This window comes from Mytilus trossulus, chromosome 1 (assembly GCF_036588685.1).
Source record: "Mytilus trossulus isolate FHL-02 chromosome 1, PNRI_Mtr1.1.1.hap1, whole genome shotgun sequence".
NCBI classification, from domain to species: Eukaryota; Metazoa; Mollusca; class Bivalvia; order Mytilida; family Mytilidae; genus Mytilus; species Mytilus trossulus.
In genome coordinates, this window is record NC_086373.1 from 39,646,018 (window position 1) to 39,670,784 (window position 24,767).

Here is a 24,767-nt window from a genome sequence, read left to right on the forward strand (position 1 = left end):
TCATTCAGAATACCGGTAGTCCATTTTCATATTACCGACTTTTGACTCCAGGTTCTATATTTTTTCAACAGGTTACCTACAATGTGGTAAGACATTCTGGTACTCAGAATACAATCAATTTGAGGAAAACTTGCATTTTCATAGTTTTCCAAAATTCTGCATTCAATCATACAGCAAATTTGTAATTCGTTGAACATTAAAATTCATGGTTTTCCTGTACTCCCAAAATCCATGAAAATTGGTATTCAACAAATAATTGTGAATCAGCATAGACATCTAGAGGTTAAGGTATGGTCTTCAACATGATTGATCTGTATTTAAAAGTATTTAGAAATACATGTATAATAGTTATTGAATTTCTCTTGATTTTTTTCTACATTTTATTGCAGGAAAGTTGAGTATCTTTGAAAAGATAGCTTAATATTTTTAAACTATAAACTAGGAATTCATTTGTTTTCCTGGGTACCAAATAGTTTGAGCAAAACTTGCATATTCATGGATATTTAATTTTGAGGTTTTGGCAAAGTCTGCATGTGTTCGTCTGATAAATTTGCAATTCATTGAATATTAAAAATTCTTGGTACCACTGTTCTCACGAAATCCATGAAAATTGGTATCCAATGTTTATTAATGAACTCACAGTACATGAATAGCATTTTTTTTTGTAGAACATGAAAGTGCAATAAAGAACTATATGAAATTACCCAAAAAGAAAGAAAATGATAGACAACGAATGGAGTATAATGAAGAATTGTATGGAATGAGAAAAAAGTTCCATCAGGTCAGAATAACATTAAATAGTAGAAATTAAGTAGTTGGAAGAAAAATGAAATTTGTATTTTTAAGTCCTTAACATATATATTCTCATCACATTAAATTTTTGAACCTTTTGTCAAGTCGTCCTTTATCACTTTTGTGTTGTCAGGATAGAGTCTTAATTTAAGACCATTATTTAAATTTAAGAGGCATACTTCCATTCAACTTAAAAAGTACTGTAGTACCAGGAAGTTATTTTGTTCCAATGCTTTTTATTTACAAGTCTGAAAAGAATCTAAGGCAACCTTTTTTTTTGTCAACTGGAAATGTGAGTTTCTTGACAATGATTAAAACTTGCTTTTCTATATGGTCAAAACTTCATTTTAATAATTGTGATTTTATGGTCCACTAACTATCTACCTTTAGTTTCATTTCATGTAATCTTGAAATAGATACAAATGTAATGTATTTTTGAAAGTGATAAAACTGCCTTTTTCAATAAGAAATAAATAGTTCAAATAAGGCTCTTGTCTCATTGCCTGAGTAATTCTAACATGAATATTTTCCCTTGATTAAAAATTAATTTTAAAGATGTTGTATGTCTCTCTCCTATTTTTCAGATGTTAATGAGTCAATGATTATGGGTTTTAGCATAGCAAAACATGAACTTACACATAGTTTTGCTTATTAGGGGGGAAATTATAATGATAATTTCAATTTGTTGACCTCAGAATATTCACCAACCAATAGTTAAATGATGTTCTGTTTTCTTTTGTTTTTACAGACAGGTCTACATTACTACTCCAGTTTAAATGCCTTACAGTACAAAAGAAAATGTTCCTTACTGGAGCCAATACTGGGATATATGCATGCACAAAGAGCCTTCTTTCAGATGGGTCAGGATGCTGTGTGTAAAAAAGAAATAGAAGAATTCTTAAACAACATAAATGCTAGTGTACAAGGGTAAATATATTAAATAGATATAGGAAGATGTGGTGTGAGTGCCAATGAGACAACCCTCCATTTAAAAAACAATTTAAAAAAAGTGAACCATTATAGGTGAATGTACAGCCTTCAACACGGAGCCTTGGCTCACACCGAACAACAAGCTATAAAGGGCCCAAAAATTACTAGTGTAAAACCATTCAAATGGGAAAACCAACGGTCTAATGTCTAAACCTTGTTTAAAACAGACTGTAGTGGTGGCTTTCAGCTATTTTCTGCTATTTGGTCAGGTTGTCTCTATGACACATTTTCCATTTCAATTCTCCATTTTTTTTTAAAGACATTTTTAGGGCCCTTTGGAGCTTGCTGTTCCGTGTGAGCCAAGGCTCTATTTTGAAGACAGTACTTTGACCTATAATGGTTAACCTGTACACATTGTGACTCGGATGGAGAGTTGTTTCATTGGCAATAATACCACATCTTCTTCTATATATTTAGACCTGAACCTGTTCAAATGATTTGCAATATTTAGCCTAACTGAAAGTTACCAGTGATATACAGGATGACTGAAACTTACTTTCCTTTACAGTGTACAGAAAGAACTACAGCAAGACACAAAGAAAACAGTAGATCTGATAGATACATTAGAACAACAAAGTGTGCAGCATTACCATGCAGAACCCAATCCTGAAATGCCATATATACCCCCAAATACTCAACTCGCACAAAAAGGGGGATACTTGTTCATTCGCAGGTAATTAATAATATTTTTTGTTTATTACCAGTAAGAGCAGATATGTCTTTGAACTAGACCTCTCCAAATTTAAACATTGATAATAAGGGATATAATGTTGACATGTTTTAATATTGCTATTTTTGCTTAAAATGCAAATAACCAATCAAGCAGTTATCTAATTAAAAGTTATGTAATAACACATATATCTGAAGGAAAAAGCCTTTTTTGCAATTATTTTATTAATCATATATAAAAAAGGTGTTGTATTGCAATCATCCTGAACAGAACTGAAATGAGAAAAAGAATTTAAAAATCTTTCTATGAGTGCTTTCCAGTACTTTGATTATGCTTTATTTCTTTTGTACTTCAAATCTTGTAGAATAAAAAGTAAACTATCTGAAATGATATAAACTTTGATTTCAGATAATGGTAACCTAAGATAAGAAAACTATACTTATAACTTTCAAATATCAAATTTAAATCTCATATGTGCATGTTCTTGATAGGTATAAATACTATATGTGATGATATTGATATCAGTTTTTGAATTGTTTACAGTAAACAGTTGATAGCCACCAGATGGGACAGGTGTTTTTTCTTCACCCAAGGAGGGAACCTAATGTGTCAACCAAAAGATGAAGTAAGAATTATTTGATAATTCTTTTTCTTTTTATTGTGCTTCAGTTTATTGTTTCAGTTATGTGTTGTGATTTTTATGCTTTTGTTTGTACTTTTGTTTGTAGAATTGAGATTTTCAGATACATGAACTATAAAATCATTGTAGTTTAAAACCAAGTATGATTTGAATATGACTGTCAGGAATATCTGTATTTATCTATATTTTTCTTTAAATCTATATTTATTTATTTTCAAATCATATATAGACATATATTAGTAATATTTATTGTTTTCATATTTACCAAAGATCTATACATAGGCTTTGCTTAATACTACATTTATTTATGGTATGCTATAAATAAATGGCAGTTCAAGACATGTCATGCATTTTATTAGTTTTTAATGTGTATTAGATATAACCTTGCTCCAACAGAGGTCAATATTATACTAATATGTGTGTCATTGGGTCTGTATAGTGAAATCTCTGTTGCTTTTCCCCAGAAATCAAAGCTTCTTGTATATTTAGCTTTATGAAAGCAAGTTAAACTATTGAAAGAGTTTTGGCAAACATGGCTCATTAACTTTCTTTTAAGCAAATACTGTATGTTCTTTCAAAAAAGGCAATGATTAAATTATTTTGATACATTTTTCACAAGAACTATCTATCAGAGTTTCCTGACATTTGGTTTCAGGCTTCATATTAGGATGCTGTAGTATGTTGGGTTAAATGTTTTACCAATTTTATTTCAATTTATTGTTATTTTGAACAACTTAAACAATCTTTTTTATGAGATCAATATTGCCTAAGTTTGAAAAAAATGCCTCTTCTGAATTAAATTAAGATATTATATAACATGAATTATTTTGTATATCTGTTTACAAACAACAGTTGTAAACAATTTTTTCTCTAATTTTTGTGCTTTTTTCACATTTCCAGACCGTTGTGAGAACAATATTTCTCCTCACTAGTGAAAAATCTGTTTTCGACCAATGATTGGTTGAAATTTAATTATGATTTAAATTTTCTTGTTTTTTTCTAAATTTTCTCATTCTAATGCAATTATTTTGTATCAATGGTTCTGATTGAATGACAGTTAGACTAAAATTCTCTATCTCCTTGTTTGTAACTAAGGAAGTCGACATTTTGAATTGCTGAATGTATTGACATGTAATTTCTACAATAATAAGCCGAAAAACTCACATGTTGCATCTAAAAGTCTTCTTTTTATAAAAGGAGTAGGGGCAATAAGGCCCTTATTTGGCCAAAAAATTACTGCAAATTTTTTAAAGTTATCATACATATTCTTAGATTACTAAAAGCTTGTCTAAGGTATAAGGTACAAAAAAAAAAAAAAAAATGACATCGAACAAGTTACCATGGCAACAAATCATAATCTTATTTGCATATTTTGTTAAATTTCGTGATTTCCTTGTTTTTTCATCAAATTTTAAGTATATTTTAGACTGAAAAAGTATGTGCACACCCTAGAAACAACTTTATATTTGATGAGATAATGCCAATAGTTATAATAAATCTTTTGTTAAATTATTTTTTTGTTTCTCGGCTGCGCGGGATGTTTCCTTAACGGAAATAAAGTCAGTAAACTGCATAAACTCTGTATTTTTCATGGTATTTGTGAAAATAGTACATATAACATGACGTAATTGTGACGTCATCAGATAAAAATCTTAATGTTTTTCATTTATATTTCTTGACCCTATGCATTTCTAAACATAATGTGCCAATTTTAAATAGTTATCAAACATTTCATTTTCTTGGGCCAAAACTAGGCCTTAATGCCCCTACTCCTTTAATAAAATTTTGAAGCGGCACAGAAGCCAGAAAAAGCCCAGTGTTTATGTTTGACACTAGAAGCATACATATAACATCACCTAGTGCAGGGACCAAAGAAGATAACATCTTTTCGCGGAGTTTTCTTTAATGAAGATTTTACACTGAAATAATGATTGAAATCTAATTATGAACTTGTTTTGCATTAGAATAGAGATAACTGTATTGTAGTTGAAGCTTTGCGGACGTCCATCGGTAGTTTTACTGTCACAAATACACATTTACCTGTCTTAGCTACGGGTCGCCAGGTAAACTAAATTTGTGACAGTAAAACTACCAATGGACGTCCTTAAAGCTTCAAATACAATACAGCTATATCTCTTAATTGTGATGTCATGAAAAAAGGCGACCACTTCTGATGATGTCGAATCAAAATTACACAACTTTCCTCAAATCTTTCAAAAGTATGTTAAATTTAAATTATTTAAAAAGCTCTGCAAGCCTCATGCTTTAAATATTAAAATTTATCTGTCTCGAGTAGAGAAATAGGGTTATACTATTGTTGCAGTTGTGGAATCTATGTGTGTGTGTGTATATTTTAAATGGTACTTGATAGATAAAACTGTTAACAGGAAGAATAATCATGAGACATGCAGGATATGATATAATAATGAGCAAAAAACTTTCAATTTATTGCCTGTAAGGGTTATTGTGAAAAAGGTTTATTTTTATATCAAAATGGCACAATTTGCCAAGGGAGTTATCCAGGGTTCTTAGAGCTTGTAGGTCTACAACATATATTTATCATGAATATATGTATTTAATAATTGTAACTGAAGTTAACAGTAATGAGTAATTCATAGCTAATAAATCGATCTTGACCATACTTGGCAGGATTTATCTGTATAAGCCTAAGATCTTGCATGGAAATGTTTTCCTCTTCTTTAATGGTACTATTATCATACCGGAACATAACTAAGTGTTGTAATTTATCTTGTAATGGGTATGCAAATTGTAATTTCCTGTTTCCTAAGACATTGATTGAAATGTTGCATGACAAGGAATGGCATCGATATAGTCTCTATAAAATACCTAAGATGTAAAACTTAAGGCATGGCTAATGATTCTACTAACATTGTTACCATTACTAACACTATTTTACAGGTGAAAAAGACTGTCTTACAAGAAGTAAGGTTTTATATTGTTCCCCTCAATGTTGTCACACTTGTGCACTCACTCTTTTTACGCTATGAATGTTTTATTGTCGCTTTTATCCTTTCCATTTTTTTTTCTGACAATATGTGATTGGTATGATTTGCTTAGAATATTTGTTATTTTGTTATGATTTGGTAAGAATAAAGATGAGGGTTCCTTACAGGTTTTATAAGAAGGTTGTAATTCATAGGCTCTTTCTGATTATTTGGGATCAGTTTATTGGGAAGCTTTTTAGTGATTCTCCTTCTGGAATATGACAAAAAATTAATGGTTTGATATTTTTATAATGTTTGTTTTACTGAAATGGTACATTAGTAACAATATAAATTATTCATTTATTTGATTTTTACATAGAAATTGTTAGTTTAATGACAAAGAATGTAACTAGAAATACTTAAAACCTTCGTTAAATTAAAGTTTTTTTTACACTTTAGTGTAACAATTTTACTAATTTAAATTGAAAAGAAGATATAATCTAAAAGCATAATTTATCACTATTTAATAAATTATAACTGAAGTTTGAAAATTTGCTTAATCATTCCTTTGTCGTTTACAGTACAGTATATATTTTGCACTATTTGTTTTTACAAAACTACTGGTAGATAGAATTAGATATATGTTATATTGGTAGATACGTAAACCTTACATCAACACTCAGATCATAATTAAATCAAGGAATGTCATATTTATTCTTTACAAGCACTCCAGCTTTCTCCAAACAAAAACTGACCGCCTCAAATTGTCCGTAGTGCTAAAAGTTGTGTAAAACACCAATCAATCCACAAGCACTCCAGCTTTCTCCACCAATTACAACTTTCCACCAAGAAAAGTCAGTAGTGCTGAAAGTAAGGTATAATACCAATCGACAATCAATCAATCCACAAGCACTCTAGCTTTCTCCATCAAATTAAATCTTTCCACTAAGAAAAAATCAGTTGTGCTGAAAGTAAGGTATAATACCAACTCATCAATCCACATGCACTTCAGATTTCTCCACCAATAAAAAATAAAACACCAATCAATCAATAATTTTAAAATTATTGATTTCAAATATGAATATTAGGAACCAAACTCAATGATGTTTATGGAAAAACAAACCAAATTCTTAATAGCATTTACAACTTTAAAAAAATAATTGGTGTCTTACATTTATTGACAACTGGACATTAAAAATAGAAATATCATAAGTCAAGAAAATGAATATATTGAGATCTATCAATAAAACAGCAACTTTAAAAATAGAGTATAAAAAGAACATTTTAGGTCTTCATGGAGAAAAAAAAGTTATCCATGCTATATATCAGATGATAAATTGTATCCAAATTCGAAAGCGGATTACATAAGGTCTCTCATTTTCACCCAAATAAATGAAAATAACTATGACCTAAATCATATGGACTTCCTAATGCAAGTGGTAAATTAAATAATTAAATATGTGCTCTCTCTGATTTGATGAATCCTATTTTTCTATCCTTTCTCACATAATACACACAACTACTCTGGAATGATTTCAACAGCTCATTAAAAGTGACCTTAATTTGTTTTGAATCCTGAATTAGAAATTTGAATAGTACATGTCTCAAAGAAATTATAAGGGATAGGTTTTCAAGAAATCTTCATTTCAATGGGGAAAACAAGGAAAATGTGCTATGATTACCATTTGTCAATGAGACAACTCTACACAAGAGGCCAAATGACAAGCAAATTAACAACTATAGGACACTGTACAGCCTTTTACAATGAGCAAAGCCCACACTGTATAGTTATCTATTAAAGGCCTTGAAATGACAAATGTAAAACAGAAGTTTGTTTCTGCTGCCATTTTTGAATCTGATGATTTCTGTCTGTTTCATTCTACTGTCATCTTCCTGTCTCTTTGTAGGGAATCTTTACTTTTTTTAAGTGACTCTAAACCATAAGTTGAAAGATGAGCTTTGATGGGTAATGTTTCTATGAATTTATTTATTTTCATTACAGGTGGCTGGTAGCTTATCATTAGATTTGAATGAACCAGGTGTGTTGGCTGAACCTTATGAAACAGATGATAGAAGATTTGTTTTCCATGTAACTTCACCAAAGTTAAGAAAGTGAGATTTTTTACTACAGATTTTTATACAACATAGAAGTCAACATTAGCTGGAACTTGTAGTAGCACAATATGCACTACACTATATTCTTCTTTCATTGTGCCTTGCCCACATACATCTTCAGAGACTTTTTTTGTAATTTTTTTTTTTTTTTGTCACTAAAATAATCCTGTAAATTCAGAAATTAATGCGATGATTTTATTATTGCAAAAAATGTGACAGAGTTGTAATCGCAATAATTTAAACTCGCATTTTGAAATATTTTATATGATTTAAACAGGATTTTTCTCAAAATCGTAAAAATTAAAATCGCATTTAAGTCTTAACTGACCAAATCGCAAAAATAAATGCATTCGATAATTTCTGAATTTACAGTAGTCTGTGCTTAACAGAAGTATTGACAGAGCAACATAATGTTGGACAGTGTTGATTTAATACTTTGTATCATCACTTAACGTATCAAAGTGAATACTTGTGTCTGCTGTGAAAGGGTTGTCAATATCAACTTGAAGACAACTGTGATATATACAAGTTAGAGTACTTAAGAATATAAGAAATCAGAAAATGGAATAAAAAAAAGTTATCTGCTGCTTAATTTATATTAAATATCTTGTTTTAGCATTGTTAAATAATGTTTTCCAGACCTTAAAGAAGAGATGCGCTCAATTTAATTTTCATTGGGTGTTTATTCTGAGATTATTCTGAACTTTCTATAATATTTGTTAATTTTGTATTTATAGATCAGTTGTATTACAAGCTGAGAATGAAAGAGAAAGAGATGAGGTAAGATAATTAATGAGAGAGTAATGACAACTCTCAGGGTCCTGCTGATTCATTGATTTATTGATGTTAGCATTTCACTGCATCAGAGCTGCAAGTTTATATCACAACAATGCTATCTACTGAAAAATGTTTTTCTTGTGGTCAATGTTAAAATGTAGTTTCTTATTTTCTAAAATTGGAATGAATTGGTCAAGCTTTTTATGGAATATTACCAAACCGGAACAAAAGATATTTTCATCATTAAGAGATAGCAGAATCAGACTACATTTACACTGATGATAGCAGGAGAGACACATGGTTTTTCAAATCTTTAAGATGATTAAGATTGATAATTTAATGTTTGTAACATGTAGGACTGCTAAAAACTATTCAGAGCACATTTATTTTAATTTTTAGTGGATATGTACAATTAACAACATAGTAAGAGAGAGTGGCTATGTTAAATCAAAGTCACCACTGCAGCAGCAAGCCAACAAGGTAAGTACAGTCATTTATAACTTCCTAAAAAAACAAATCATGATTATAGAAGGAAATTGTCCCTTTGGTATCTTTCGTCCCTCTTTTATATCTCTCTGTGAAAATAGAAGACATTGAATTACAGGACTGTGACAGTTTAGTTGTCTCACAGCTTTTAAGGGGGTAAGACTGAAGGGAATTACCTCTATAAACATCTGGGGTTGAAGTAAAAAAAATTGTTCAGTGCTCGGAGCACAAAAGCAATGCCTGAAACATGAAATCCAGTATTTTGATTGGTTTTATTCTTGAGTCTTGAGTATAAAAATCGTGCTCAAAGTTTTATGACCCCTAGGCCTGCTGATTGTTTTCAAAATCACATACTACATGTATTAGTAACGAGAAATCAAGATTTCTCAATAATCAAAAATTAGTTCTATATATCCAATTAAATTATGTGGTTTAAATTTTTATATTTTTGACAACTGGTCAAAGTGAATATTTTGTAACAATTTTATAAAAATGAAATGAGTTAAATCTATTTTAGACAAAGAAATGTGTACCCTGTATTTTTTTCAACAAAGCAGTCAAACTGAGTGTAGGACTTTCTATATGAGAACATTGCCACCATCACCAAGCAGTAAAAAAATGATAAAGAAACATACTGATATAAAATGTCACTTTTTCCTATGCTGAGGGATTGAAACTCTTCTAGATATTTTTTTGATAATGATGAATTTTACAGGAAAGAACACCTAGCACAACCAGCAGTACAAAAGAATCTGGTGGTAGTAGTCCTGACATGGCCAATGTAAACAGGTATATAATCAGCTGTTAGAAGCAGGGCTTCCAAAATTTTTCTGAGCCAGCCGGACATTTTATATCTGATCCGAATTTTAATTCCTAGGACAAAGTCACAAAAGGCAATTATGGTAATCAGATGGTCATCCCAATGATTGACATTAAATTAAAATCGAAATTAAACTTTACTTTGATATGAATTTGATGTTCTGACATAAACTGTTAAAATTGGCATTGCATCATTCACAGTGTGCACATCAACGTGCTCAAATCTGCATTAGACTCTTTATTTGTGTAAAATGAAGTTGTCTAGAACTTTATTTTTGTTTTTAAAGTCACATTTTTCAAAACCGGATGTTGACTTGACAATGGTAAAACATGGACCATAAACGGATACGTAAAATCCGTGTACGTTAACATAGAACTACTGAGCGAAGAAGCTCTTTCCAAGTTATTTCTTCAACAAAATACTTGAAATGAACGTTAGATACAGGTATCCTAGCAGGTATCAATGATACTTTTAGCATTTTTGAAGAAATGTAGGATGCAAAATTGAATTTCCTACCTGTGCACATGCGCACACGTGTTCTTGTTCATACAACGTAGTGCCGACGATTTTTCATTTAAAACCTTTTTAAATGATTTATCAAATCATGTTTATAAATGTTTTTATTTTATATTTTAAATCAATTAGATACCAGCTGCTGAAATGTACGAAAATAATTGGGAATGGACCAATTAATTTATACGATGTCCGGTACTAAAAATAGTTTACCTGTCACCTGAACAGGTAGTTTTCAGCTGTCCAACAACTAATTAGCCTTGATTAAAATGAGAAAGTATTGAAGTAGGGGTTGTTTTGATAGTAATTAATCATCATGTCACTTTTATGACCGGAAATGTATGGCTGTTAAAGGCAAAATGTTGGGTCAAAAAGATCGTGAATTTATATGTTAAAATGACCGAAAAAGCCTTTGAAACTAAAATGTAGATGACCGTTTCATGCTTTGCCCAGCCGGACTTTTACCGGACATTATACAAATGACCGGCATATATGACCGTTTTGGAAGCCTTGGTTAGAAGTAAAATGTCATATTTTGATTGCTCAAATTTAGTGGGAAAAGGAAATTTCATCAGATTTTTTTTTTAATTTGTAGTCATCAACTCTTTAAGATTTTGATGGGAGCCTCCTAAGTTTGTATCCTGACAAATTTGGTCATCTTAAATTCTCTTTTTTTCATGAAAAGAATTATGATAATGATTTGTATCTTTTTCTTGCTCTTTCATTGCTTTATTTAAATACGTAGTTTGTTTATAGAAGTTTTTGTCCAACATTTCTTTTTTATCACAATAAAGTTTGCTCAATATACCAGACACGTTTGTTTTAGTAATTTATCAATGATTAGATATATTTGTGAAAGTTGTTGTAAAATTTTCCAAGAGATATCTCTACTTTTTGGAGTTTAAAAAGTTTACGTCAAAGTTTTTTTATTTTAGACACATGCATGTTAATATATATAGAAATTTTGTGATTGTTTTGTATAGTTTTTGAGTGCATTATATCTTAAGTTTTAGTGTCTTGATTGTTGTGATGTTGTACTTTTCTATATACTTTTTATTAACAGTTCAGCAAGTTTAGGATCACCGCATGCTCCTAAACCAGCACCTTCAACAAATGATATGTTGTTGTCTGACGTACCTATACAGTTTGATCTTCAACCTATTATTGATGATATAACAGATGTTACTCCTAATCTACAAGGTCCACCAAAGTTAGTCTGTAATACTGATTTACATCTTATATTTCTAATTTACCTTAGGTAGAAGAGTTAACAAAAACAAGAGGTATTTTCAGATTGTTTACTGACAAATACATTTCCTTTTTGAAGGGAATTCATTTTGTATTTGTGGGTGCCAATATTGTGGACTGAGGAAAAATATATTTTCCTGGAAATTTTATGTCATGGTTTTTATAAATTTTGCATACAAGGCTATAGAAAATTGCTTCTTAGTTGACAACACATATTCATGGTTTTGTTTCACATACTATAACTATGTAGTTATATGGCAATAAAGATTTGAATTGAATTGAATTGTTAAAGCTGCCAAATACACCAAAATTTAGTACCTTACAAATAATAACGTAAATTTATATAGAATAATACAAATATCACATAAAAATTTCATAAGAATTGAAATGGTAGAAAGTCATGATCAAAGATTTTGGAAGTAGAAAAAAGGATCCATAAGATATGGGCTATCCATTTGTGAAGCTGGAATTGAGAGAAAGTCTTTCTTTTTCCATTGTGAATTCAGTTGTTATCTGTATGATTTGTGCTAATTATAATGACTACCTGATCATATCAAATAAAATGCTATCTGAAATTGTTAATGGTAACTTTTCTTGTTTTCTCTGGATTAAAATATATGAGGATCCAAAATTGCAACTTACATATGAATGTTTAAAACATTTGCAAAATATGTGTCAAACACTTTTCCTGGCCATTGAAGCATTGACAATATTGTGACCAAAGCTTTATTCACTTTTTTCATGTAATCTAACAAGCATGCAAATTTTGTTATGAATAATCTTTGTTAAAACATAATTTATTGGTAGAAGTAATGTAAAGTTGTTGTTCTTATCTTGAGTTTTGGATTTTAGCATGTCATGTTTTTTGCATGAACTTTTGTAAATGTAGCACATTGTATACAGTGTTTACTGTGTCTTTTATATCATTGTAGTATTAGATACATTGAAATTTCAAATGTATATTTGTGAGAAGGATAATTTGTTTTATTGCTATTTTATGAAATTTTCCTGTGATTTTACTGACTGATAATGTCCTTTCTCTATTTTTTGTGCTATTTTCACATGAGTGGTGTGAGAAAAATATTTCTCCTCACTAGTGAAATATCTGTTCTCGGCAAATGATTATTCAAAATTTGATTATGACGTCAAAATTTCTTGTTTTTTTCTGAATTTTCCTTTTGAGACTTCATGAAAATAGGCGACCGTGCCTGATGACGTCACATTTAAAGAACACAACTTTCTGAAAATCTTTGAAAAAATCATTAGAGAAACAGATTCTGACACTATAATTCGTGTTTTACGATATTTCTCCACTCTCAACAGTTAGATTTTTATTAGATAAAGTGCTTGGAAAGCCTTGTGCTTTAAATGATAAAATTTAACTGTCTCGAGTGGAGAAATATCTTAACACACTTGTTGCAGTGTAGAAATCTATATTTAGGAGTCGAGTGATATGAAAAATTATCGCTTAAAATTAAGGGATCATGTGCTGTTAATGAAATAAACATGAAATCAACAACTTCATCATAGGTAAAATAGCAATAAACAGATTATCATTGGTTATCTCAACTCGATTGCTTTTCTCATTTTTGCCGTTCTGGCTCAAGAGAAAATCAACCTTGTTGAGATGATCGACGATTATTTATAAGTAGTGAACATACACTTTCACAGCACAACTTTGATAATTATATTTTCTCCATTTCTTTTAGGAGAATAAATCCATTTGACCAATCCACTGGAGAAGTTTTAGATAATTTAGACTCAGCAATAGCAGATGCCCATTATGTAGAAAGTTTTGTTGTCAGATTTTTAGGTTCAATGGAAGTAAAAGCAGACAGAGGTAAATAAAGGCAAAAGTAGTACAACAGCTGTTCAGTAGTCATAAATCATTGTAAAGGGAAAACAAATCTGGGTTACAAACTAAAACAGAGGGAAATAAATAAAAAAAGACAAAATACATAGAAATAGACTATTTGGTAACAACTGCCATATGCCTGACTTGTTACAGGAATTCAGAGAGAAAAAATGGTGTTTTGTATCTAGTTTTATGGTTAGCCGAACCTCCTGCTTAAAGGACAATTTAATTACTAAGATTGTAATATTTGTTAATAGCATTAAGATCTCAATGTGTCACAATTAGTTGAGAAGACTTAAAGATACCTCTTGCAAAAAGTAGGTATCTTGATCTACAAGGAAAGCTTCACTGAATTGTATGTATATCTGAGTCAAGCTACAAAAAGATCTACAATGATTAAAGTTGTTATAAGAAATCATATTGGGGAGTATAGAAACATTTCACAAGAAGAAAACCAGTTTCTCTTTGATATTTTTATTTAATGAAAACAATTTCTGGCCCTTAGAAAAAATTTATGAGATTAAACCTTAGAAAAATTTAAGAAGATCAAAACAGGCTTGGCTAAAATCTTTTCCTAAATTTTATCTGTCTTTACTTTCAGGAGAACCTTTAGTTTTAGAAACAATGAGACAGATAATGGCAGCTAGGGCAATACACAATGTGTTTAGAATGACAGAGTCTAGACTTGTCGTATCCAGTGATAATATGAAGTAATATAAAATACTGTCGATTCAGTTATTTCCATTGGAACCAACATTGGTGCTTTTTAGTGAACATTTGATTTTATGGTTTTCCCTCAAAGTCTCCCTATATGCCTGAGGAAAATTTATGCTTTATTGAACATTAGCATTAGGGCTATACCTATACCCATACAATTTCTGAAAAATTTGCCAGTTAATAATTTTGTTATTACCATATAATGAGGGTGAAAATGACCTGTACTGTCGGGCGTTAAATGGTAATTTTTTACTACTGTTGGTGTCATAATGGTTAAAATTTTATTGAAATTCGTCAAAATACAAGATTGCAACATTAGGACCCTCAATTATCAAACAATGTTTGAAACCAATAAAAATATTAATGTTATTCTATTTACACTTTATAAAGGATGTTTACATGACTGCTAATGTGACATGTAGCAAAGGTATTCAAATGATTTAGTTAAACCTGTAAACCAATTATATTGTTTCACCATTCAGTTTGATTTTGGCAATTCTTATGCATTAAAATGTGTAATGAGGTTACATATTTTATAGTTATTCACAGCTAGGGTCACTTTGAAACATGTTTTGATTGGACAAGATGTTCAATGAGCAAGTCCTTATACAGATTTTAAAATGAACAGACAATTTTAGAAATATTTGACAGCATCTTTAACATGCAGCTTATTTGCATTTTACAGGTTGATAGATCCATCTACAAACATTGTAAGAACAGTATTTGCATTAGCAGACATATCATTTTGGGCAGCACATAATGAAAACAAAAGGTAGGTATTAGAAATCTTTACATAGATTATCTGTTGTAATCATTGTAGAGCATGTGCATTTATTTAAAGAATTTGAAGTTTGAACAATAATTTGATAAAAGCTATGATTATTTGACAGGTAGAAGTTAAAAAACAATGATTTGCTTTTACTTTTTAGACTCTTAAAGTTTTAGATTAAGAAACAGCTGATTTTCTTTTACTATTAAGATTTCTTGCTTTATTTTTTAGGTTGTTTGGTTTTATAACCAGAAACAGACAAACAGGTTTACCTAATCCATCCTTTGCTTGTCATGTGTTTGAATGTAATGTATCAGCAGAAGAGGTGAGAGAATAATGAAATAGCTGGTTTTGAAGCAGAGGTAGATTTAGGGGGGTGGCAGGGGGCCCAGGTCCTCCCCCCTTTTTGGGAAAAAAATTGGTTGCTTATATAGGGAATCACTGAAGCGTGACTGGAGCGGCCCCCCTCTTAGGTCAGTCAGTGTGCCCCAACTTATGAAAATTTCTGGATCCGCCACTGTGAAGCATTTCTTATGTAAAGCCAATTTAAGGCAGTTCTGAAGTATTAAAATCTATTTGTCAGTATGTCACCTCTATTAGAATATTTGTGATTCTTTCATAATTATTTTTAGAGTTTATTTTCATGCCAATTCCACAATTAGCAAAGTATATATATTTTACTTCAACTCAAGACAGATCTTTATGATGTTTTTATTATTATTTTGTTAGATATGCAGTGCCATACAAACAGCAACCAAACTTGCCTTTCAAGCTTTAATGGTAAGTACACAGGTTATTGAGAAAGAACTTTTTGAATGGCATGGGTTTTCTTTTAGCTTTTTAATTTAACATAGTGTTTAAGAGTGTTTTCAGTAATAAAAGCATAAGTAGATGCCATTTCATGAACATTTTGTAGTGAACATTTATTTTTATTCAAAAATAATATATAATACTTATAAATTGGTCTTTAATACAGCAGATTTGATTGCATTCAGACAAGAGCTTAACATCATATTCTATTGAAAGTTTATTATTTAAAGCATGTGAATGTGTTTTTAAAGATAGTATGTATGGATGAAATATAATATTCATATTATGGTACAGGATATTTTTTAAAGTTTTAATGAAAAGAGCTATTATTTTGGTAGGATTTTTTTTAATTTGTAAATCATGCATACTAATATTTAGGTGTATTACTTTTTAGACGAAGGTTAAAATTTATCCTGGGTTTTTCCCAATAATCTGAGCAAAATAGGATTGCAACTTTAATAAAAATGATTAGAACAATAATTTCAAAAAAACATGTTGTTTGTATATAAGAATAAAGGAATCAAATAATTGAACAAAATTGTGAAGTTAAGATATGAAAATTAAAGAGACTTATAATAGGTGACAAAAGAAAGGTATTCCAAATTCTGATAGAAATTTCTTCCCTTATGCATATACATTATTTCTGTATAATGCTGCAGTTTGGCAGATCAGAGAATTAACAATGCATGGAACCATTTTCACACATTCACATTTTTAATGCATTTGTAGACTGAATCAAATCAAACATAATGTATGGTATGTAAAATATAAAGGGTCAGTATTATAACAACTATTAAGGCACATAGATATCTAACCTATGTATGATTTAACTAATACACAACACATAACTTTAATGACAAATTTGATGCCTGTATTGGTAAAATATATTTTGGAATCTCATTTCTCTTTTTTTTTATTCAAATTTTTGAAAGTTTTTATCAGACCAAGGCTTCAGAATTTTGATGTTAAGAATCCATTATTTGTGTCACGGTTTAGACAAAAGTCTGCAAGACATAGGAATTATAATTCGCCAGCAACTACTTTATTTGTATAAAGCTTTATATTCCAGAAGGTACAGGGCCTTTGATGCTTCATACCTTATATACAGATACTTCATTTCATGGATTAGTGATCAGGGTTAAATTTAAAAGATCTAAATCTCAGATTCTATGAGCATTTATTCAACTGTATTTGGTGTATGGAATAATTATAATGTGTACATGTTGGAATGACATGATTTATCTGACTTTGACCTCAATTTCATGGTTCATTAACCAATGTTTATTTTTTTGTGGTTTCGTATATTACTCATGAACCATCAGTAAAATGGTCATCAATTTTGTTTGGTAATTTTGTCAGTTTATCAGACACTAAAAGCAACAGGTCATCTATTTGCATGGAATTATTTAAGGTTTACATGGCAGTCTGTCAGAGTTTAGATGACATTGACCTCATTTTTCTTTGGTCTATGTTTACCGTCTGGCATGGTTCATCTAACTGTGACTTTTTTTCCATAGAAAGTTGACAATGTTAAGTTTATGTGATACTTGTAGTAAAACCTTTATATTACAGACTTTTAACATAAGTTCAAAGAAAAGTAAAACAAGCTAGACATTTTATGTTTGTACTCTTGTTCAAAACCAGTTTTTTATGGTGCATGTATTGGTTTAAATACAAATATGAAATGAAGAAGCTCAGGCTATGATAAAGTACGACTATGAAGTTTTAAGTTATTTTGTAAATAACTTAAGCTAAAGGGTTGCCTTCAAAAAATTCATATGTCCTAATGAGATTACAAGTTTTGTAGACCTTTGTTGACTAATAAGCAAGCTTTGCTTATTTCAAGTTGACACATATAATTTCCTTTTTTCAAAGTCCTAATCTAAAGCATATATTTTATGATAATGCTACGGATATTTTACAGCCTTCTAATGACCCTTCTTTAGCAGGTGTAAGTAAAATAATATATCTTCTTTTGCTTTGTCTTTATATTATATTCTTGCTTCTAATCAGGATCTATAATGTTGTAGTTAAATGAACAAAAGGGGGAGGTGGAATAAAACAGTCATTACAATTTGGTTCAAAGGAAAATGGTAGTGAATAATGATTTAAGGACAATTATTTCAGTTAGAAACTAAAATTTGAAAATGCGTCAAATATATATATATATAAAAAAATAACATACTGTTCAGTGTTGCATGTTATGCATGATGAATGTTTAGGGTCATGGGTCAGTTGCCAGATTTTTTGTATTTTTTTCTATTTATTTGCATGTTTCAAAATGCAAGTTTAAGAATGAAAATTAGAGACTGGACCAAATGCTTTTTTTATATGTTTCATTTGTTAGAAAAGATTATTTTTGATTTAGTCCAATGCTGCCTTCAAGCTATATTAAATGTTGAAAATGCTTACAGTTTAAAAAAAAATATGTAAGTACTGGGAAAAAATGTTAAACATCTGCTAGCTTCATGTATAAATATATTGTAGAATATTATATTGATAGTTATTTAATCAGTACAAATGTATAGGGAATTGTATTATATGTTGTACTTTGACAAATCCATGTGCCAAAAAAATATATGACCATTTATGGATGCATAGCATTTGAGGGATTTTCTGGTAGATCCATAACAAACAATCCTTTCATAGATGTACTGTACTTAATTGTGAAAAAATAGCTTCACATTAAATACTAGAAATATTGGAACGTGTATGAACTTTTTTCAGTTTTTAGTTCACTGAATATTTGGATTCACATCATGTTCTGTGTGTTTCCTTGAAATTGTCTTGTATATAAATTAATATGACAGTTCCATATTGTGAGGGGGAAAAAACACCATGAAAAGTGGTATTTTCTCCAAAATGACAGAGTCCATGAGACACTATGCATTTTCTTTAGATATTTTTATCATTAGTTTTAAGTTCAAATGAAACTTAGCCTTAAAGATTAAGTAGGTAAGAAAGAGTGTTGTCATTTTGTAGATATATGAACATGTTTTGGATTAACATTGTGCACTTGGTTATGAATAGCTTATAAAGAAAAAATTTCGACTCATTTTGAAACAAATTCTTAATGTTAATGGCTTTCCAATTTCCTTTTTATTTTAGGAGAAAAAAGCAGTGGAAAAGATTCAGAAGGTTAAAGCCAAGGAAAAGAACATTTTATTGCAAAATATTCAAAATCTTGAGGATGCTGATTCTGATGAAGAACTTAGTAATCTGCCTCTTTCACCAGATGGCAAATATTTGGTGCTTACTGCAACGGAGGATGACGACGAAATGTTAGAGGATACAAATTACGTAGACACCCAGATGACACAAAAAGTCAAGGATTTAGTCGTAACACAAGAAGAGGAAGGAGTAGACGACTCTGAAGCTTGATTTTAGGGGCATTTTATATTTTGGTGAAAATGGGGGATTTATTTTGCTTAGTAGTATGTTTGGGTATTTGGAAAAGACCATCATGTCATATTTCTTATTGAAAGCTTGTGTACATTGCAACTGTTCAATGAACAATTATAAAACTTAAGATTCATTTATATTTATGGGTAACAATTTTTGTGGATTTAAAAAAAAACACGCTACTTTCATGAATATTTTATTTTGTGGTTTTGCCAAAGTTTGTGTACAACCTTATAAAAAAATTAGTAATTCGTTGAACTTTTTATTTCCTGGTTCTCCTGTACCCACATAATCCACGAAAATTTGTATCAAACAAATAATAATGGGTCCACAGTAATGTTATTTGTATACAAAGAGCTTCTTACACATTCAAAAATGAAATTTCTAGAATCATGAATGGGGTCAGATTGTATACATTTACCTAACTGTATTACTACAAGTTACATTTTGAAGAATACGGAACTGCACACTAAAGAAAATACTCTTTCAAATATATATGATTTGTAATTCAGAATCTTTTTTTTTAATTTTATAAACGGTTATGAATAAAATTGTTGACTTATTTAATTAGATAAATCCTGTAGATAAGATAAGATATGAAAAAAATGCTGAAATGCAGAATAAGTACTAATAAGTATAATCAGTATTAAACTTTCATTATTTGTATTAACCATTTGATAACTCTATTTAAATACTCCTGCCAAAAATCTCGATCTAATATTGCATTTCTTAAAAAATATTTTAAAGTGGCAAGAATGTCAGACTTTTGAGACCAATTTTAAAGTTCTTGAGCATGTTTCAGATAAATCACAAGATGTTTCATAAAAAAGCAGTAGTCACGTTACAGTATGAAATTATATAAAGCTCATAGCCTGAGAAAAAGTGATGTTTACGAGAAAAAAAGGAAAATTATATACTTCACATTTATGATTTTTTTTTTTAAGTGATCTTGGAAATCATGCCTGTATAACCTTATTCAAAATCAAAATGTATAAGAGATATAATCTTCTTGTCTTGTTATAAAAGTTATATAATAAAACTGCTGTCTCAATTTAAGCATTTTCTAACTATTTTTCATGTTTTATAAAGATTCACAAGCTTTGGTGAAATGGGGCATTGTTTTACATTTCAATTCATATTTAAGATGCAAGAAGAAATGTCATAATAAAGTGTTTTCCTCCAATATAAACTTTCATTGGCCAAATCATATTTAAAAAGGAGGCTACATATTGCCTGTTTCTCAGATCTGAAGTACCTGTACCTGTTTTGGTACTTCCTTAGTTCTGGAAACCTGCATGCTCTTATATGCAATTCAAGGTTTGTTGATTTTTTCCCAGTAAAATATGAGCTTCTGTGGTGGTTTAAAATTGGCATAAAATAAATGTTTATTTAAACTTAAGACATTAGTGCTATGATTGCTGGAAATTGAAGAATATAACATAGACATCAATGGGGACAAGAACTTGTGGTGTTCCTCCTATATTTGATATATTTTTCCATTAATATGAAGAGCTGTTAAGTTATAGATATCTTATGTTTCAATGGTTTTTACAATGGTTGTTTCTTTGTTTTATCGAGTGGCATTTAAGACTTATTTGTTACTTTATCTTACAAAAGCTTAAAGTTTTGTATTATTTCTAAAGCATTTGTAAGCAAATTATGAGATCTCTGTACATTAAGAAAAGGTTGATAGTTTGAATGTTATAATAGTATAAAAGAAAAGTATAATTATGAAACGTGTAATATTCTTTAACCATTACTTTGTGACACACAAAATATGTTTTTTTTTTATTTTAAAGATAGAGATAGCTCAGCAATACAAACTTTAATTTTATTTATGAATTTATTATACATTTATTAAGAAAATTTCCAAGTTTTTATTTTTCTATTTTTGAATGGTATTTATCTTTAAAAAAAAATACAATATCAAAATGAATTTAAATTATTTCTAAATGATAAAATGTCTTTTTTAATTAATTATTTTAAAGAAAATCTTCATTTAATGACATCGCTAATATTTTTTTTATGAGATATATGTATATTGTTGTTTTGTAATCCTCACCTACACTAGAAAAGGGGGATTATGTTTTTTATTTTGCTTCTGTCTTTTAGTTCAATTGTGGTGTATCTGGTAAACATGGGAATGTGAAAGTGTAAAATCTATACTTTCTCAAACATTTTTGTTACAGTCATCTACTATAAAGTTTTTGTCACATTAAATCTAAATGTATGGATTTTTTAAATTTAAGCCAAATGAAGATATCATGGTTAAATTTGATATGTGATAGTACAAGCAGGGCATACTGTCCTATGTACAAACATCCCTGTTTAAATGAATATGATTTAAACATTGAACAAATTTGGTTTATAATAATTTCTTTGAATCAAATTCTATCATTCAAAATGATATACAGGAGTTTTTATGGTTTTCGAATAAGCGCTTTAGTAAGATTTATTACTGGCTTATCCTATTTTTCTTTTTGTTTATGGCTGAACATGTTTGTTATCTAATATAGTATGTAGCTTTTACCTTAGTAGATAATTTTGCAAGATGAATCATTTAAATGAAGAAATCATGTTTGTTTGTTCTGTTCTGTTTTGTTTTTTAAATGGAATGGAATTGATGTGTGCTAAGCCTGATGCTGCCATCATTCATTATTAATATGTGAAGACCATTTTATTTTGTCACTATATGAATTAGTGTGTGCTATGCTAGATTCACAGTTTTCATTGAATTTATTGCTATGTTATTTATTACACAATTTTAATTTATGATTTTGACAGTTTGAAAGAAGTCATACAATTTCAAAGGATATACAGCATGAGAAAAAATATCATTGTGAAAAAAGAACCACAAAGATATTTTCATTACAATCTAGTCACCTAATAAATTATTTATTTTCTACCAAGTAGATTAACATAAAAGGTTACTTTGAATTCTGTTTACTCCTGACCCTCGACTCAGTGCAATATGTGAAGTACCCCCAAACTGTGCTTGGGCTACTTTTATTATTGATCAAAGAAAGCCATACAATTAAATATATATAATTTTGATATGGTAGATTTCCATTTTGGTGTAAGAAGTGAAATAAAATTTGGTATTTTTAAAGACATCTTTAATTCTATTTTATATGCAGTTTGCTCAGTGTCATTTACATTGAAGAGCATGGACCTTTTCCAGACCCTACACAGTTAACTATAAGAGAGAATTCATGGCACACTAACATTTTTATGTAATGACTCTGACAAAGCCATTTTTTTTTTTAACTTACTCACTTGTTTTTCAAAATTTAATGTCATATTTGATACAAGAAATTAAAAAAAAAATAGAAAATTGTTTATGATATATTTTAAAAACATAACAGATCTTGAGGGGGAATGTAACATATATACAAAAAGACATATGTCATGGCGTTATGGTAAAGCAGAGTTCAAGGTTTCCTTAAAACTTTGTTTTGTGCAATGTAACATATTTAAAGTGTTTAATCCTTATAACTTTATAGTATTAGATAAGTATAACCATTTGATAGAGTGCCATTTGGAATCTCAAGTCTATAAGATATAGGACAGAATGTTGTTAAATAATAGCTGTGATAGTGAATACCTTTAAATAGTTGAAACATACAGACCAGAGATTTGACTGAAAACTTACAGGAATATGAAGAAAAATAAGAAAAAATCAAAAACAATGATAGGAGTTTTAACGACCCTGACTGGCTATTCAGCCCACGCATGGTCACTAATAATACAAAAAATAGAAATAACACATCTTGTGTAGTGATTCATTGGTTTATTGGCTAAAAGATTATAATTCTGCATTACAATGTCACAATTCATTTTCTTTCAATTTTATTAAAACACTGATCTGTGTCCACACTTTGCTTACAAAGATTTGACAACAATCTGTGTAAAAGATATTTCAGGATCCCTTGGGTTTTTTAAATTTGAGTCAAAAACTTCATTGGTTAATAAATAGTTATAAGAAAAGTAAAATTGAATGTTGTCAGATGTAGCAAAGTATGGACACATGATCTGCATTTAAAGACGATTATTTTTCGTTTAACAGAAAAATATACATTACTTTGAAAGATACAATGTATAAACATTTTTTTGAGGCATTTAAACTCTGAAAGTATTAAACTTAAAAAATAATCATTTTTTTCAATTTTTCATTTAAAATCAATGGGCATGAGAAGGTAGATGTTTACTATTATTTGATGCATAATTCTGCACAATTATAATTAAATCCATATTATTTATTAATCACCTTGAGTTAAATATTGATATATATTAAACTGTGATATGTATAGATTTGTACATAAATCATTGTTGCTAGAGAAGGTGTGTGTTTATAAAGAAGTTTTTAATAAACTTATCTTACAGACCTTTTTTTTTTACTTGTCAATTTTTTACTCAACAGTTTAAAGTAGTGGCATCTTTACCTTTAAAACAACTTCTTACAAACAAAAGTATGTTTTGAAAAAAGCATGTTGTCTTTAGGTGTTTTTAGCTATTATGTTTATTTCAACATTCAATAAAGGCTGTTGTTATATGTTGGTGGTTAGGTGGTCTAAGTAGTTGAACTACCTAATCACTAACCTGTCAACACTGATGTTGTGAGTTCGAATCCTGCATGTGGCAGCACACAATAGCACAATAGTGCTGAAAGTAGCAATAAACACCAACCAATCAATCAATATATGTAGTTTCAAATGAAATAAACAATTTTAATTACTTTTTTTATACGACCGCAAATTTTGAAAAAAATTTCGTCGTATATTGCTATCACGTTGGCGTCGTCGACGTCGTCCGAATACTTTTAGTTTTCGCACTCTAACTTTAGTAAAAGTGAATACAAATCTATGAAATTTTAACACAAGGTTTATGACCATAAAAGGAAGACTGGTATTGATTTTGGGAGTTTTGGTCCCAACATTTTAGGAATTAGGGGCCAAAAAGGGCCCAAATAAGCATTTTCTTGGTTTTCGCACTATAACTTTAGTTTAAGTTAATAGAAATCTATGAAATTTTGACACAAGGTTTATGACCACAAAAGAAAGGTCAGGATTGATTTTGGGAGTTTTGGTTTCAACAGTTTAGGAATTAGGGGCCAAAAAAGGGCCCAAATAAGCATTATTCTTGGTTTTCGCACAATAACTTTAGTTAAAGTAAATAGAAAACAATGAAATTTAAACACAATGTTTATGACCACAAAAGG

General features: G+C 29.6%; 1 protein-coding gene across 6 annotated transcripts in view; it reads left to right on the plus strand.

The window, feature by feature from the left end:
* The window catches only part of LOC134724334 (DCC-interacting protein 13-alpha-like), a 41,414-nt gene extending 17,476 nt beyond the window's left edge, over positions 1–23,938 (plus strand). The window contains exons 7-23 of one of the 6 annotated variants that reach the window (XM_063587452.1): positions 669–781; positions 1,541–1,719; positions 2,291–2,455; positions 2,996–3,077; positions 6,012–6,035; positions 8,040–8,149; positions 8,890–8,932; positions 9,329–9,409; positions 10,131–10,204; positions 11,812–11,958; positions 13,706–13,836; positions 14,453–14,561; positions 15,254–15,340; positions 15,569–15,662; positions 16,067–16,117; positions 18,072–18,098; positions 19,256–23,938. In XM_063587452.1, coding sequence (XP_063443522.1) covers positions 669–781; positions 1,541–1,719; positions 2,291–2,455; positions 2,996–3,077; positions 6,012–6,035; positions 8,040–8,149; positions 8,890–8,932; positions 9,329–9,409; positions 10,131–10,204; positions 11,812–11,958; positions 13,706–13,836; positions 14,453–14,561; positions 15,254–15,340; positions 15,569–15,662; positions 16,067–16,117; positions 18,072–18,098; positions 19,256–19,528 — 1,790 coding nt within the window. In that variant the 3' untranslated portion in view covers positions 19,529–23,938. Of the gene's footprint in view, positions 1–668; positions 782–1,540; positions 1,720–2,290; positions 2,456–2,995; positions 3,078–6,011; positions 6,036–8,039; positions 8,150–8,889; positions 8,933–9,328; positions 9,410–10,130; positions 10,205–11,811; positions 11,959–13,705; positions 13,837–14,452; positions 14,562–15,253; positions 15,341–15,568; positions 15,663–16,066; positions 16,118–16,876; positions 17,437–18,071; positions 18,099–19,255 lie in introns of those variants that run through there. The other 5 variants (XM_063587456.1, XM_063587457.1, XM_063587454.1 and 2 more) reach the window with 5 other exon arrangements.
* Positions 23,939–24,767: the final 829 nt, after the last annotated feature.